Genomic DNA, 16,827 nt, shown 5'->3' with positions numbered 1-16,827 from the left:
TCCTCCTCCTCCTCCTCCTCCTCCTGTTCCCATGGCGACTGCCTCAAGCTGTTTGAGGCGTCAGAGCCCTATTTAAAGCCTCCGGTCGATGCCACCCTCATTTTTTACTCAAACCCCTTCGCTTTGCTATTTCTGGGATCCTCACGGAGCTAAAAATAGCTGCAAACCGGGTCTGTTTCTAAAGATACATCTAACGCGAAGCCTTCAGAGGTGAGGGGGAGGAGAAAGGAGGGGGGGGTAAGTCAGTAAGGGAGGATAAAAGAAAAAGGGGGGAAGAAGGAGAAGGAGACCTGATTCTATTCTGAAAGGAAGCAGCTCCAGAGCAAAGAGTCATGATGCATAACTGATGCAGATAGTAAAGAGCTTCTAAATGTTGGAGAACCAACCAAACATAAACTCTGAGTTTGCACAAAGGAAAAAAAAAACACTAATAATCCAAACGGAGTCGTATATTAGAGAGAGTCTGTCCAACTCAAACCATGGCGCCATGTTTGCTACATCAGAGCTTAGATTCTACAGTGTAACTCTATGTTTAAATAAATGTCTTATTTCCACCATTAACGTTCCTATAAATGTTATTAATATGTAAAAGATCCTCACTTAAATATCCCAGCGTCTACTTCCTTTAAATATCTTAAATGAGCTGTAAAATACTTTGTAGCCCAATCACCTCATCAGTCATGGAGCTGTGTTTACCTTCTCCTCAGTCTCCGTCTTCATCCATCACTGTTAAAAGGTTCAAATTACTCAGAAAAATTAGAAATACTATTAAACTAGTCTCACTGTTATTTAGTGTTAGCATTATAGCATTAGCATGCTAGCCATAATAACTTAGTAGTAACTGAGGTAAAGTTACGTGTCAGTTAAATGTGTCTACATGGACATAAATTACATGTACACATGGGTTTCATAGTATATATGACGCTAGCTGCTATTTTTCTAAGCCTTTAGTCTAGATAACTAGCTAGCATAAGGCTAGCATAAGGCTAGGTTAGCTTCAAACTTAATTCATTTGTAAAGTGGTGTTTCTGAGATCAAGGTTCACATTAATGATGGTATGACTTTATTTTTCTATATTAAATCTTAACAAACGTCAAAGAGAGACATTGACATTTACCTCATCACATAATAGAGAGAAACCAGCTGACGTCCAGTTCTTCCTTTTAATCTTCTGCTCCATAACTTTCTCTGTTTTTGTTCACTGGGGAAACGGTGGAGTTTCCTCCGTGTTTTCCTGATCCTGTGCTGGAGCCGTAGGCTGAGCACTGTGGCATATTTTACCTTTTAAATCCAACTTTATTCTCTGTTATTGCCACTTCTCTATGGGTGAATATTGGTTAGATGGACCCAACATGGCGCCCATGAAACATGTGACCAGCTCAGAACCAATCAGCATAGAGGGACAGATCAGACGCTCTGTTCCCTGGTTGGACAGACTCTCTCTAATATATGGCTCTGGTTATTACTTGGTATCTTGGTACATTAAGTTCATTTGGAGGCTCCAGAGTTTATTTTGGCATCTTAAAATCGTCGTAAACTCGTCTCTGTGTTGTTGTCTGGTCACAGTCTGCAGAAACTCTGGCACTTTAACACATCTATTATTTTTTTCTATGGCTGCAACACATATAAAATGTATTGTGTCTTTATAAATATAGTCAAGTAAAAGCAGAAAATTTGGAAAATGTGCAGCAGCAGGCGGTTTAGAGAAGGTTGTACACTGGAGATAAAAATATAAAATAAAATATTAAATAAGTACAAATAAATAAATGGACTCAAACCAAAACTGTTTCATTGTTGTGGATTTGAAGTTAAACAGTGAAGACTGGATGTGTCTCTGGTTCAGGTTTGTCTGTTAGAGCAGAATTTTTGTAGCGTTACAAAAGCAAAAATAAAAAAACAACATAAAAAATAAAATATGAAATAAATAAACCTGCTTTTCCTGCACACACACGCCCACACGGCTCCGTCCTTCTCGCTGAGATCCAGCAGAAAATTACATTTCACATGTACTTCAGCCGCGAGTAGTCAAAGCCAGAGCCGCCCACTCACCACCAGAGTCTTTACACCTCTTTGTTTCTCACACTCTCCAATGTTCAGCTGTTATTTCTTTCTCATGCTCTCACCCGCCGCCACCTCCTCCCTCCTCCCTCCCTCCTCCCTCCATCCCTCCTCCCTCCTCCTCCCTCCATCCCTCCTCCCTCCTCCCTCCTCCTCCCTTCAGCCACTCCATCAGATCCACTGATGCCACCTCCTGCTCCAGGACCGAGTGAATGTCAGAAACATCACAAACAAACTGCCAATAGAAACCAGCGCCTTCACTGTCATTTACATTTTATTTTGAAAATATTCATTTATGTTAATTAATCGTCCCTCTACAATGAATAAAGGTGAATGAATGAATGAATGAATTAATTAATTAATTAATTAACTGGTGTTAGTGCAGATGTGCAGGATCATTAACGTGGACTCTACTGATGATCAGAGGGTAAATAAATAAATATGTATTTATATTTATATATATATAATCAGGCGGTAACCGTGGCAACCTTCACTAATAAATAAACGAATGAACGTCACGTCGAGGAGTTTCCAGGAGAAACAGAAACACGGAGACGTCATTCAGGACGGGAGGAGAAACAAGCCTCCTCCTCCATGTCCTCCTCCTTCTCCCTCTCCTCTTTCTTCTTCTTCTTCTACTTGGTCCTCCTGTCATTCTTCCTCCTCCTCCTCCTATTTCTTCTTCTTCTTCTTTTTTCTCCTCATACTTTTTATTATTCTCCTCATCCTCCTTCCTCTTTTACTCCTCCTCCATCTTATTCTTCTTCTCTTCCTCCTCCTCCTTTGATGTCTATTCATCATCTTACTCCTCCTTCATCTCCTCCTGCTTCTTCTTTTTTTCTCCTCATACTTATTATTATTGTCCTCCTCCTCCTCCTACTTCTTGTTCTCCTCCCTCTTCTTCTCTTCCTCCTCCTCCTCATTTCTTATTCTATTTCTTATTCTTCCTCTTTTACTGCTCCTTCATCTCCTCCCGCTCCTTCCTCTGCTCCTTTTCCCTCCTTTTATACTCCTCCTTCTCTTCCTCCTCCTGTTTCTTTTCTCCTTATACGTCTTATCCTCTTCCTCCTCCTCCTCCTCCTCCTCTCTGGTGTAACATGGACCTCCTCCTCTTTCATTCCTATTCATCATCTTACTCCTCCTTCGTCTCCTTTTCTCCTCATACTTTGTCTCCACACTTATTATTATTGTTATTATCCTCCTCCTTCTTCTGCTCCTCTTAGCTCTTAGCTCTTCCTAGCATCGCAGCTAATAGTGGCTCTTCCTAGCTTCTGCTCTTCCTCCTCCTCCTCCTCCTCCTCCTCCTCCCTGGCGTAACATGCACCTCCTCCTGCTTCCCTCCAGGTGATGCGTCCGTTCGCTGTGAACAGCTGGACCTGCTCCTCCAGTGGGGGGCGGAGTTTCGCCAGACGTCGTCTCAGTCGCCCGAAGGGGAGAAAGTCCTGGAGGACCTGGTGGCCTTCGACGTCGTCCTGGGAGACCTCAACTTCGACAACTGCTCTTCAGGTGCATCCTTTCATGTGTTGACATCAAACATGACATGCAAAACAGAATAAAGTACGAGAAGAAAGATTAAAGAATGAACTGGACCAGCCAAAGACTGGTGGGAGTTTAAAAAGACAGATCTGTAATACTGAAATAGTAAAAGTAACTAAGCCTCAAAATGTCAACCTGGAGTTGTTTTTTTGTTGTTTTTTTGCTTATTTTGACAATAAATAGGTCAGAAAAACTTGAACTTTCATTGTCAAATGTTGCTGCAGGTTATGAGAGTTAAATAATGAGTAGAATTACCGTAATGACACCATATTATCTGTAAAACGTCTGAGCTCCCAGAAACTGCTGGTGTAATTACGGTAATCCAAAGTGTGCTTCGGTTCTGATAAAAACAAAACACATTTACAGACCGTACCAAGTTTAAAATAAGAAACTAAGTGCTGTGAATTATAATAATAATAATAATAATAATAAGTACAGTTTGGTGGAAATGTTGGGACATTATTAAATATCATGAAAAAACTCGAGTGTTTGTCACCTGGTTTTAAAATTAAAAAAAACTTGTGTGTTTATTTTTGTATGTTTTTTTTTCCAGAGGACAAGCTGGAGCAGCAGCATGCACTTTTTACTCAGTACAAGGACCCGTGTCGCCTGGGGCCAGGGGAGGACAAACCGTGGGCTCTGGGTAACAAACTCCTCAGTGTTCTTCAGCTGGCTGACCTTACGCCGAGACGCGATGCAGCGTCCGTGCAGAGGGGACTGTAATCTGGCTCTAAATTAAAATCCAGCCAGGACAGGCGGCTGGTTCATGGGCATTAGTGACGCAAAGACTGGAGGGTTTTTGGTCTGGATGTGAAGCGCTATTTAGGCCAGAGCTATTTCAGGACGGTGTGGGCAGGACGGAGGAAAGGGCTTATTTAGAGGAGGGTTTATTTATTTATTTATTTATTTGGACGGAGAGCAGATCTTAACGTTTGGCCGCTATTAGACGGGAGGACGGGGGATGTATCAATGAATCCATGAAAAGAAAATGAGAAGGAAAGATCATCATCGTTTCTTCTTATCCAAAGAAGATTAGAGCTAACGGGACATGAGCTGAGGAGGTGAGCCAGGGCTGCCACATGTTGTCAGATGTTGTCAGACTGATGATGACTCTGTAGATCGTCTGAGATTCACAGAGGAAGAAGCTTTGAAACACGCTGACAATTCAAAGCAGCTGGTTTCAACATTAAAGGAGACGACTGGAAAACATCTTTATCAATAAAGTGGCTGTGAATGCTTCCAGCTAATGGTAGCTCTTCTTAGCTTTCCAGCTAACAGTAGTTCTATATAGTCTCCTAGCTACTAGTAGCACTTCCTAGCGCTCTAGCTAATAGTGGCTCTTCCTAGCGTCCGAACTAACAGTAGTTCTTCCTAGCATCCCAGCTAATAGTAGCTTTTCCTAGCTAACAGTAGCTCTTCCTAGTGTCCAGCTAACAGTAGCTCTTCCTAGCGTCCAGCGAACAGTAGTTCTTCCTAGCATCCCAGCTAATAGTAGCTTTTCCTAGCTAACAGTAGCTCTTCCTAGCTTCCTAGCTAACAGTAGTTCTTCCTAGTCTTCAAGCTAATAGTAGCACTTCCTAGCGCTCTAGCTAATAGTGGCTCTTCCTAGTGTCCAGCTAACAGTAGCTCTTCCTAGCGTCCCAGCTAACAGTAGTTCTTCCCAGCATCCTAGCTAATAGTAGCTCTTCCTAGCTAACAGTAGCTCTTCCTAGCTTCCTAGCTAACAGTAGCCCTTCCTAGCCTCCTAGCTAACAGTAGTTCTTCCTAGTGTCCCAGCTAATAGTAGAGCTTCCTAGGGCCGTAGCTAATAGTAACTCTTCCTAGCAACCCAGTTAACAGTAGTTCTTCCTAGCCTCCAAGCTAACAGTAGCGCTTCCTAGCTTCCCAGCCTCCTAGTTAACAGTAGCTCTTCCTAGCCTCATAGTTAATAGTAGCTCTTCCTAGCGTCCTAGTTAATAGTAGCTCTTTCAGTAGCTTTTACGGGCCTTCTAGCTAAAAGCAGGCCTTCCTAGCTTTCTAGCTAATCGGAACTCTTCCAAGACTCCTAGCTAATCGTAGCTCTTCCTAGGTAAGAGTAGCTCTTCCTAGCCTCCTAGTAAATAGTAGCTCTTCCTAGCTTCCTAGTTAATAGTAGCTCTTCCTAGCTTCCTAGTTAATAGTAGCTCTTTCAGTAGCTTTTATGAGTCTTCTAGCTAAAAGCAGGCCTTCCTAGCTTTCTAGCTAGTCGGAACTCTTCCAAGACTCCTAGCTAATCGTAGCTCTTCCTAGCTTCCTAGCCTCCCAGGTAATAGTAGCTCTTCATAGCGTCCCAGCATATAGCAGCTCTTCCTAGCTAATAGTAGCTCATCCTAGACCCCCAGCTAATAGGAGCTCTCCCTGCCTCCCTAGCCTCCCAGCTAACAGTTGCTGTGGGAGATGAATAGATCATTGAATCAATGAAAGAAAAGAGGAAGGAAGATTATCCAATTTAATTAAGCTTATCCAAAGGAGATTAGAGTGAACTGAATGGAAGCCAAAGGAAGAGGTGAGGCTGCCAGATGTTGTCAGACTCTGAGTCCTCTACCTTTAACCTGTCGGGCTCTTTGTCCTGAAATCTCATGGTAATTCCAGCTAGCATGGGGCCACTTGTTAATTAAAGCGCAGCAGAAGCAGATTCACACGACTGAAGCTGTGAAAATGAAAAGCTGCTGTGTCTTCTCTTTCCGGTCTGGAAGAAAATTAAACAACCGCAGAATAAAAAAAAGAAGAAGAAGAAGAAAAAACAACAAGTACAGTAACTGTGGAGGCCACGGTGTATTTTAAGAGGCGAAAGACAAAACTGGTGTGAAGGAACATTTATTAACGGCTCCGTGGTGACGTCAGGATTTAGGACACCCGAGAGAAGCTGAGGTCGCGTTCACCACCTGAAAGTGGGAAGCATCGTGTAAATCTATATTTTACCCACAACGAGCAGAAAGCTGTGGCCCATCTGTGCGTGCCCTCCCGACAGCCCAGCAGATTTATTTCAGCAGCCATCTAAAACCGGCTCGCAGACTTGTGGGAAATGCTGTCGGCGCATCGGTCGCCTACTTTTCACATAAGAGCTCCCAACGCTGCGAGTTTGACTGGAGTAACTTCAGAGTGCCGCCCTCTTCATACCGAGCATTTCAAACAGATTATCCAGCCCACGGCTTGTTGTCGGAAGCATCTCTGAGTGCTCGTCACTCTCTCTGTGGCTGTTAATATTTCCCCGGCGTACGACGGTACATTGTGGTCTGAGTAGCTAAAAGCGAGAAGCCGGTTGCCGCACTGAGGGGGAGCACCAGGAAGCATCTAGATCAATAAACAGGCTTCGGAAAAAAAGATTCTCAGTTACTAAACCAGCTACTATTAGCCGGGAGGACAGGAAACAACACACGACAACACCATCATCTAGGATGAATAGACTGTAGAGCAACTGATTAGCATCATTCAGAAGAAACTCTCCCTAGTCTCCTAGCTAATAGTAGCTCTCCCTAGCTTTCAAGCTAACAGTAGTGCTCCCTTGTTTCCTAGCCTACAGCGAATGGTTGCTCCTCCTTGTTAATGGTAACACTTCCTGGCTTCCTAGCTAATAGGCGTTCTTCCTAGCGCCCTAGTCTCCCAGCTAATAATAGCTCTACCTAGCTTCCTAGCCTCCTAGCTAATAGTAGCTCTCCCTTGTTTCCTAGCCTCCCAGCGAATGGTTGCTCCTCCTTGTTAACGGTAGCTCTACCTAGCTTCCTAGCTAATAGTAGATCTCCCTAGCTTACAAACTAACAGTAGCACTCCCTTTTTTCCCAGCCTATAGCAAATGGTTGCTCCTCCTTGTTAACGTTAGCTCTACCTAGCTTCCTAACTAATAGTCCTTCTTCCTAGCTTCCTTGTCTCCTAGCTAATAGTTGCTCTACCTAGCTTCCTAGCTTCCCAGCTAATAGTTTCTCTCCCTAGCTTACAAGCTAACAGTAGGTCTCCCTTGCGTCCTAGCCTCCCAGCGAGTGGTTGCTCCTCCTTGATAACAGTAGCTCTTCCTAGTTTCCAACCTAACAGTAGCTCTACCTACTGTTATCTTGATCAATAAACCGGCTGAAGGCTTCCAGCTAGCCTCCTAGGTAACAGTAGCTCTTCCTAGTCTCTTAGCTAATAGTAGCTCTCCCTAGATTTCAAGCTAACAGTAGTACTCCCTTGTTTCCTAGCCTGCAGCGAATGGTTGCTCCTCCTTGTCAATGGTAGCACTTCCTGGATTCCTAGCTAGTAGTCGTTCTTCCTAGCGCCCTAGTCTCCCAGCTAATAATAGCTCTATCTAGCTTCCTAGCCTCCTAGCTAACAGTAGCTCTCCCTTGTTTCCTAGCCTCCCAGCGAATGGTTGCTCCTCCTTGTTAACGGTAGCTCCACCTAGCATCCTAGCTAATAGTAGATCTCCCTAGCTTACAAGCTAACAGTAGGTCTCCCTTGCTTCCTAGCCTCCCAGCGAGTGGTTGCTCCTCCTTGATAACAGTAGCTCTTCCTAGCTTCCAAGCTATCAGTAGCTCTACCTACTGCTATCTTGATCAATAAACCGGCTGAAGGCTTCCAGCTAGCCTCCTAGCTAACAGTAGCTCTTCCTAGCCTCCTAGCTAACAGTAGGTCTTCCTAGCGTCCCAGCTAATAATAGCTTTTCCTTGTATCCCTAGCTAATATTAGCTCTCCCTAGCTTCCAAGCTAACAATTGCTCTTCCTTGTTCCCTAGCCTCCCAGCTGATGTTTTCTCCTTCTTGCTAATAGTAGCTTATCCTGGCTAATAGTAGCGCTTCCTAGCCTCCTAGCTAATAGTAGCTCTTCCTAGCGTCCTAGCCAATCATAGCTCTTCAGCTAACCTACAGCTAATAGTCGCTTTTTGTATCAGGGCTCTCAAGATTTGAACTTAGCTTAGCTGCTGTTATTTCACCTGGCAACGGGAAATACTGTTTTCTGATTGGCTGAAAGGTCGCTCCATTCATAAATTACTAATCTCTTTTATGTGCAGTCTATGTTAGTTTTATCACTTCTCAGAGTTTACTTAAGCTCTTTCTGTCTCTCTTTCTCTAAATATTAATTCACTTCCATGTGTCTTTCTGCAGGTACTCTGCTGGATCCCAGTGGCCTTTATGACGACGATGTCAGTTCACCTGAAAGTTTACAAAAGTGAGTGAGTCACTGTGACTGGACACACACTCAGAAACTCATCACTTACAGGAAGCTGCAGTGATTCATGTCCACCGACATGCTTCACCTGAGCATAAACGGCGTTACATAAACACACACAGGACATCCATCATTAAGGGGAACGCTAAAACCTGACGGATCTTTCTTATGATTAATCCAAATGTGTTGCACCTGTCGAGCATTTCCACAAGATGGCGCCTGAAGCCAAGGGTTTGACCTGAAGTCCTTGGTTTGTGTTTTCATTGTCACTTATTTTGAATTCTTCTGAATGTGGGCATGAACAGTGTGTCTCTATCAGAGAGGTGGAGAATGGGGAAGGGAAGGTCTTAAATCCTTTTTCGTTTTTTGTTTTTTTTGTTTGTTTGTTTTTAATTTTGTGGCTCCTCCAGTTAAAAAAGTAACAAAAACTAAGAAACCCCCTTTAACTTATCAGATATTATCATGTGGCAGGGATGAATGAATTATTACTTTGCTCTTCTTAGCTAACAGTAGCTCTTCCTAGCCTCCCAGCTAATAGTAGCTCTTCATAGCCTTCTAGCTAACAGTAGCTGTTCCTAGCCTCCCAGCTAATAGTAGCTGTTCCTAGCCTCCTAGCTAATAGTAGCTGTTCCTAGCCTCCCAGCTAATAGTAGCTGTTCCCAGCCTCCCAGCTAATAGTAGCTGTTCCTAGCCTCCTAGCTAATAGTAGCTGTTCCTAGCCTCCCAGCTAATAGTAGCTGTTCCTAGCCTCCTAGCTAAACGTAGCTCTTTATAGCTTCTTGAATCATTGTTTTGGTATTTGTCATCTTCATCAATAGATAGACTGTGATTAATTCAAATGTGTTGCACCTGTTGAGCATTTCCACAAGATGGCGCCTGAAGCCAAGGGTTTGACCTGAAGTGCTTGGTTTGTGTTTTTATTGTCATGTATTTATTACTGGTGCTGTGTGTCTCCGTCAGAGTGATGGAGAATGAGGAGGGGAGGAAGGAGTACCTGGTGTTTCCCCCCAGTAAGAGTCAGTGTCCTGGCAGCAGCCAGAAGGGGAGGAAGATCCCGCTGAAGGGCAACGGCCGCCGGATCGACTACATCCTCTACAGCGACGAGGGCCTGCAGCCGGACTGGAAACTGGTACGACTCCGTTTAAATAGCACAAGGCTGGAAATAACAACTCCAGCGTTGTCCAGAAACACAACAAGAAAAGTCAACTTCCATCTAACATAACAGAACCGTTCAGTCTCAGTCTAATAAACTCTTATTGTCCTCTCTTTTATCTTGCTCCTCATTGCTAATAGTAGCTCATCCCAGCTAATAGTAGCTTCCAAGATAACAGCAGCTCTTCCTTGTTTCCTAGCCTCCTAGCTAATAGTAACTCATCCTAGCCTCCTAGCTAATAGTAACTCATCATAGCCTCCTAGCTAATAGTAACTCATCCTAGCCTCCTAATTAATAGTAGCTCCCCCTAGCCTCCCAGCTAACAGTAGCTCCTCTTAGCCTCCTGGGTAATAGTAACTCATCCTAGCCTCCCAGCTAATAGTAACTCATCCTAGCCTCCCAGCTAATAGTAGCTCCTCCTAGCTTCCCGGGTAATAGTAACTCATCCTAGCCTCCCAGCTAATAGTAGCTCCTCCTAGCCTCCCAGCTAATAGTAGCTCCTCCTAGCCTCCTAGCTAATAGTAACTCATCCTAGCCTCCCAGCTAATAGTAACTCATCCTAGCCTCCCAGCTAATAGTAACTCCTCCTAGCCTCCCAGCTAATAGTAACTCATCCTAGCCTCCCAGCTAATAGTAGCTCCTCCTAGCCTCCCAGCTAATAGTAGCTCCTCCTAGCCTCCCAGCTAATAGTAGCTCCTCCTAGCCTCCCAGCTAATAGTAACTCCTCCTAGCCTCCCAGCTAATAGTAGCTCCTCCTAGCCTCCTAGCTAATAGTAGCTCATCCTAGCCTCCCAGCTAATAGTAGCTCCTCCTAGCCTCCTAGCTAATAGTAACTCATCCTAATAAACTCTTATTGTCCTACTTCTTCCCACTCCTTCTCCTCCTTCGTGTCCTTTTCCTTGTCTCTTTCTCATCCTCCTCTTTCCATTTATTCTCCTTCTTCTCATCCTCCTTCTATCTCCTCCTCCTTCCCTCATATCCTACTTCTTATTCTCCTCATCTTCTCCTCCTCCCTGTCTTCTTCCTTCTTCTCCTCCTGTCCATCATGGCCCATCTTTTCCTCCTCCTCTTCCTTCACGTCCTTCTCCTCCTCCTCCTCATTTTATTATTATTATTATTATTATTATTATTATTATTAACCTCCCAACAATGAGACGCTCATTAAAGCTTATTTTTCTGAGGCAGTAGAACAGGGGAATGTCTGATAAAAAATAATAGATGAAACAATTAAACTCAGAAACCTGACGCCATCTTGTGTCTAAATTCAGTAACGCGATGAATTTACTTCCTTCTTCACTTTAAATCACTTCTCGTGTATTTGTTTGTTTTTGTTCTTCTTCTCTTCTCTTTGTGTTTGTGTTTGTGTGAATCAGCATTATTGACAGAGGTTTTTGTGGAAGTTACGGGGAAAAAAGGAGAGAGAGGGAGAAAGTACCTATCTTCCATCAGGGACGTCCACACGTTTGGTCACATGTTGTTTATCGTGGATGAGTCTGGTCCCTTTCAGCTGCAACAGCAAATGTTAATGATTTGTTTGTGTTATTTTTGTATTTATTCACTTTTGGCTCCTCAAGTTAAAACTGTAACAAGAACTAAGAAGAACTTTTTTATCAGATATTATCATGTGACATACAGATAATTATTTATACTCGAGAACAAGACAAAGATCGTGTCAAAACACAACAACAAACAACTTTTGGGAAGTGGCTCGTTTCTAAACTTAAAGGTTTGGAAGCAGCTTCGAGTTTCTGTTCTGACTTGACTTTTATGGATATGAACCATTTTTCTCAGTTTATCTTTGGCTGAACATTAATGTTTCCAGAACATTGGTGGATAAATGTCAGCAAAAGAAAAGAGGAAGTGCTCAGTTTTTGGTGTGAAAACACAAAGTAAAAAAACAAAAACAGTTTGCATCATTCACTTATTCACACTTTGGCTTTTAAGTATGTGTCACCATGTTGTTAAAGCCAGAGGACGTTAATATGAAGAAAGGAAACTAGAAATACCTGGTAATTATAGTAACAATGTCTCCTGATAAGTTACTGTTTATGTTATAATCATGTTTATTTAGAATATTTATTTTTGCACTTACATGTCGTGAATAGTGTAACTATTTTGAATTTTATTCAAATTCGGGGTTTAAATATCACATACTCTATTGCACATTTTAGCCTTCTGCACTATGTTTATATTCTTATGTTCTTATGTAAGTTTGTCCCTGAGAGACAAATTTCACCTGTATGTGCAAAGAAAAGAACCTTGAGCCTTGAATAATCGTCCAGGTGGATTTCACCTACAGTCGCTCCTGTTTAAACTCAGAAACATTAAACATTCGGACTCGACAGGCTTTTACACTTTAGATACGTTTTTCTCAGTTCGAAAACTAGAACTCACAGCCGCTGTACAACTTTATCAAAACAGTTTCAACTTCCCCAAAAAAAAAAAGGGCGATGAATTACGAACCTTTCCGCAAAAAACTTAACACGTTAGCCCGACTAAAATAAATCCACCCGGACGTGACGTGACACAAAGACCGGATCGGAGAGAGAGAGAGAGTCCATCCGAGCGGTTTCCATGGAAACGCTTAATTAAAACGAGACGGTCGGATACGATCAATGTAGAGGAGCATCTACTGGAAATAGAACAGAAGGAGGATGAGAAGAAGATAAGATGGAGGAGGAAAAGGAAGGAAGAGGAGGATGAGGAGCAAGAAGAGATGAAGGAGGAGGAGAAAAAAGAGGAAGTGTCTCCTCCTCTTCCTCCTGTCTTCGTTCTGTCGCTCCCAGAATCTCCTCAACCTTTTGTTGTGGTGTCTGAAACCTTAGTGATCAAATTCTAGACTGAGGGAACTCAAAATTTCCCATAAAGCATTTGCAAAAAAAGTAGCGCCCACCTGGTGGGTCACTCTGCAGGTGGTGGATATCCCATCATGCATTGCGTCTCTACCACTGTTAGTGGCTGTTTGCATAGAGGCTGTTCTGGTTGTTATGGAAACAATCGGATGAAACGTCTTCAGGAAACTGTACGAGTTTTATTATATATATATATAAAGACGGACAGGAGGAGATGCACTGATCATAAGACTATAATAGTAATAACCCAACATAGTTTGTAGGTTTCAGTTAAATCTGACGACGTGTTGCACGGCTCAGTCTTCTCTGCAGTGATTCTCAATTAAACCGGTTTCTTCTCATCAAAATCATCATTTATGAAAAGTACAAGAAACAGAAACGTGTCAGGAAACATTTAGTATTTTTGTGTGTTTTGAGTTTAAACGCAGTGGGAGACACATTTTTATTTCATGACCATGAACATATTTCATCATGTTTTAATAATGTGTAAATTATAATGGGACAGTCTGACATGTGATGATGCTACAACAGTGACGTCAGGGGAGTAGTTCAGGGGTCGTCAGTGATTTTCAGGCCAAGGACCCAAACAGATGGAGAGATGATTAGATTATGATTAGAAGTGTGGACCCTCTACCTGCTATATGTGCTCTATTTTAACCCTTTACAGCCTGAACGTTTCGCTGCTGTTACGTTAAAGCATCTGTTTTTTTAATTACCGTAACTCACAATGTTTTGCTCTATTGACAAAATTCAAAGTGCGGCTGAACGCTGGGACGTTGTGCTTTTGTCTGGAAGAACTTCGTGACATTTCAAGGGTGGAACTAACTTAGTTTTTTCATTAAATTACCATAATGGCAACACTTTTCAGTGTTCAGCCACACTTTTAAATCTGTCCATCTGTGAGTTACGGTAATTAAAATACCGTAAACTTTATTTATGCGCAGACGAATGTTCAGGTCTTAAAGGGTTAAACTCGGCCTAGTGCTGTTTATAAATATACATTATTACTATTAGCATTATCCTTTCCTCTCAGAAGGTTTAGTTTCGTGATGATGATGATGATGATCTCCTCTTCTTCTCCTCCTTCTTGTTCCTCCTCCAGGAGATCGAGGAGTTCAGCTTCATCTCTCAGCTGGCCGGCCTCACCGACCACCTGTCCGTGGCCATGCGTCTGGCCGTGTCCACCGGAGAAGAGGAGCCTTAGATCCACAGGTTTTCTTTACGTCAGAGGAAACATACTGCCATGGAGGAGCAGCGGAGGAGGAGGAGGAGGAGGAGGAGGAGGAGGAGGTGGGGTTTACAGACGGGGAGCTGCTCGAGGAGGATTCCAGGGACGGCTCAGAACCAGAGGATTAAACGAGGAGAAACGAGGCGGCTCGAGGGGAAGAGGGAGAAACGTTTGCATCTTCCTGGATAAATCACACACGATCACTGAATACAAAACTGAAGAGACGGACTCGACGCTCGTCCGTGAGCCGAGCTGAATCCAGAGGGTTTTTCTTTCTAATATGTTTCATGTAGCCAACACACACACTTTTGATCTGATGTGTTTTAGCCGTCGTGTTGCGTATGATGTTCTTTTGATTTTGTTTTTTTTTTTGTTTTTTTATTAAATCATTCTACCTTCAGGGACGGTTCGGATCCTCGTCGTTTAGTGACTGTGTACAAAAGGAAACCATTGAAGAAGTGAAGCCTTTACACTGACCGCCTGTGTCCACTCGTGTCGTGCTCCTTCCTTAAAAAAAACAAAAAAAAGAAAAGAAAAATAATAATAATATTAATGATAATGATAATAAGGCTATCGGTTGTTCACCTCTCTGCTCCCAGGAACCTCAACAAGTGTCTTTCTTTTCTAAAAAAAAAACAACAAAAAAAAGTTTCTAAGAGGAGAAAAATAATTTCTATTGTCGCCACACTACTTTTTATAGGGAGTTTAAATGCCTGTTTAATACTTTTAATGATATGTTTCTAAAAAAAAAAAGAAAAAATATATATAGAGGTGTTGTAGAAGGACACGAGGGGCGGGGCCTGTTTGATGCATCGAGCATGTTTTTGTTTTCCTTTGGAGTGTGCGTCTTTTTATCGCTGATGCATGATGGGAAATGGCGTCAGTTTACAACTTTAATTAATATAGCGGCTTGAGACGCTTGATGCCGTTTGTGCATGAGCGACGCCACGCGGCCGATGACAGCTTAACACACCACATGAACACACACTTTGTACAGAGGGGCTTTCGGTTTTGGAGGCGACTTCTTCGAGCTAATCAGTCGCACTAGCTGAGGTGTTAGCACGTCTGGTCGGTGCATAAAGTGAACTGCAGCGTGAAATCTTTGTGTTTTTTTTGCAGGGTGGGTCGTCCAATCCACCACCACCACCACCAGGACAGCCATGTTGTGACCTCATTCCTCTGTTGTGGACGTAGTTTTTTTTAATTTAACTTCGTCCCAAAGATTAAACGCAGCCCGGCTACAGAAAGTGTAACACGAACTGAAGGTGTGTTCAGACTGAGAGCAAAGGCAGAGGCAGTTTCTGCGTTTCCCTCCATTTTCCCAAGAAATGTGAAAAACCTAAATATCGCAATAAGAAACTGGAAATAGAAACGCCTGCATTTCGAAAAATCTCTCAAATATCTAAAGCTGAAACTGTTCTACGTTCTCATGAGGAGGTTTTTCAGACGTCTCGAAATAAAAGTTTATCTCAAAAGTGCAATGGAAACACTTTTTTTTTGTATTTCCCCGTCACCAGCGTCTCTATAAACGACGCAGGGGGTCATGTGACCGGTTCATTTGAAGTCCATCTCATGTCAGTTTAAGAGAAGTACTTTGATATCACAAGACCAGACTTCACGAGAGTTTCAGCCCATTCATAAAACACCTTTCAATGGAAACAAAGCTCAACCGTAGTATTGAAATTTCAGAAATATCGCTTTTATTTTGCAAAAAAGTGTAATGGAAACGCAGCTAGCTCCCTTTGCTAGCTGCGTTTCCATAAATAAAACAATATTTCTATAAATGCGAATTGTTTCCATTAAAAGATGTTTTGCGAATGAGCTGTAACTCTCGTAAAGTCTCGTCTTGTGAGATCAAAGTAATTCTCTTAAATTCTCAAGACTTCTCTTGAGGTTTTTAAAAATGTGTTTCCATTTTTTTTTTTCATTTTCCAGTTTATTATTATTGTGACATTTAGGTTTTGAGCATTTCTAAGAGGAATGAAAACAGCGAATGATAGTTAAGTGTCAGCGAGATGAAGTTTCTCCAGTGTTTGTAAGTTTTATGAAGAGAAAGAAAGAAATCTGGTTTTCACAACTAACAAAATCCCCTCAAAATTCATAGAACCTGAGTTACACTGGTAACTTTTCTTTGCAGTCGCCTGTTTAATCTCTGTCACCACAATGTTTGCCTTTGTCCTGGAGAGAGGTTCTGTTCACTGTTCTTGGTTTTGAAGCTAAATATTACTGAATATTTTTACTCTGCTCCAAATTATGTCGGTGGTTATTTTTTCCTCTGGCTCTTAAGAAACGTTTCTAGAACATTTCCTTGGTTTCGTTCTTCCTGGTGGACAATTCACATTCATAACTTAACGTACTCTAGGCTACTTCGTCTCTGTATTTTCTCTCTTGTCCTGGGGAGAGTTTGTGTTCACTGTTCTTGGTTCTGAAACAGCAATACATTATTTTTTTATGTGGATCTTCAGAAACTTTTCTTGAACACTTCCTTAGTTTCGTTCTTGGCTGCCAAAGATAGTGAATTCATAGAACCCTTGGTTACATTCATAACCCTTTTCTTATTTCCTAGAGAGAGTTTCTGATTTCTTGGTTCTGAAACAACAACAGAAAATATCGAGTAAGGGATTTTTTGTGTTTTTCTTTTTTGAAACTGTACCTTTAGAAACTAACACTACCCTGGTTTGGTTCTTCCTGGTGGCCAGAGACATTAAACTTACATTTTATCTTGTGAATTTAGTTAAACAGAGACAAGAAACAAAAAACTCCCTTTTATCAGTAAGAAAACTGGACGTTGCTCGATTCTGTGAGCTTCTCTCTTTTTTTTTTTTTTTAATCTGGATCTT

The 16,827-nt window shown here is 42.2% G+C and overlaps 1 protein-coding gene across 2 annotated transcripts in view; it reads left to right on the top strand.

Moving 5' to 3' along the window:
* The window catches only part of smpd3 (sphingomyelin phosphodiesterase 3), a 75,521-nt gene extending 61,097 nt beyond the window's left edge, over positions 1-14,424 (top strand). For both annotated transcript variants that reach the window (XM_047597053.1, XM_047597054.1), the window contains 5 exons: positions 3,403-3,564; positions 4,148-4,237; positions 8,691-8,754; positions 9,715-9,883; positions 13,862-14,424. In XM_047597053.1, the coding sequence (XP_047453009.1) occupies positions 3,403-3,564; positions 4,148-4,237; positions 8,691-8,754; positions 9,715-9,883; positions 13,862-13,963 (587 nt within the window). In that variant the 3' untranslated portion in view covers positions 13,964-14,424. The remainder of the gene's footprint in view (positions 1-3,402; positions 3,565-4,147; positions 4,238-8,690; positions 8,755-9,714; positions 9,884-13,861) is intronic.
* Positions 14,425-16,827: the final 2,403 nt, after the last annotated feature.

The sequence above is a fragment of the Mugil cephalus genome, chromosome 10 (assembly GCF_022458985.1).
Source record: "Mugil cephalus isolate CIBA_MC_2020 chromosome 10, CIBA_Mcephalus_1.1, whole genome shotgun sequence".
Lineage (NCBI taxonomy): Eukaryota > Metazoa > Chordata > Actinopteri > Mugiliformes > Mugilidae > Mugil > Mugil cephalus.
Note: the sequence above shows the minus strand (reverse complement) of the source record. Positions and strands in the feature narration are given on the sequence as shown.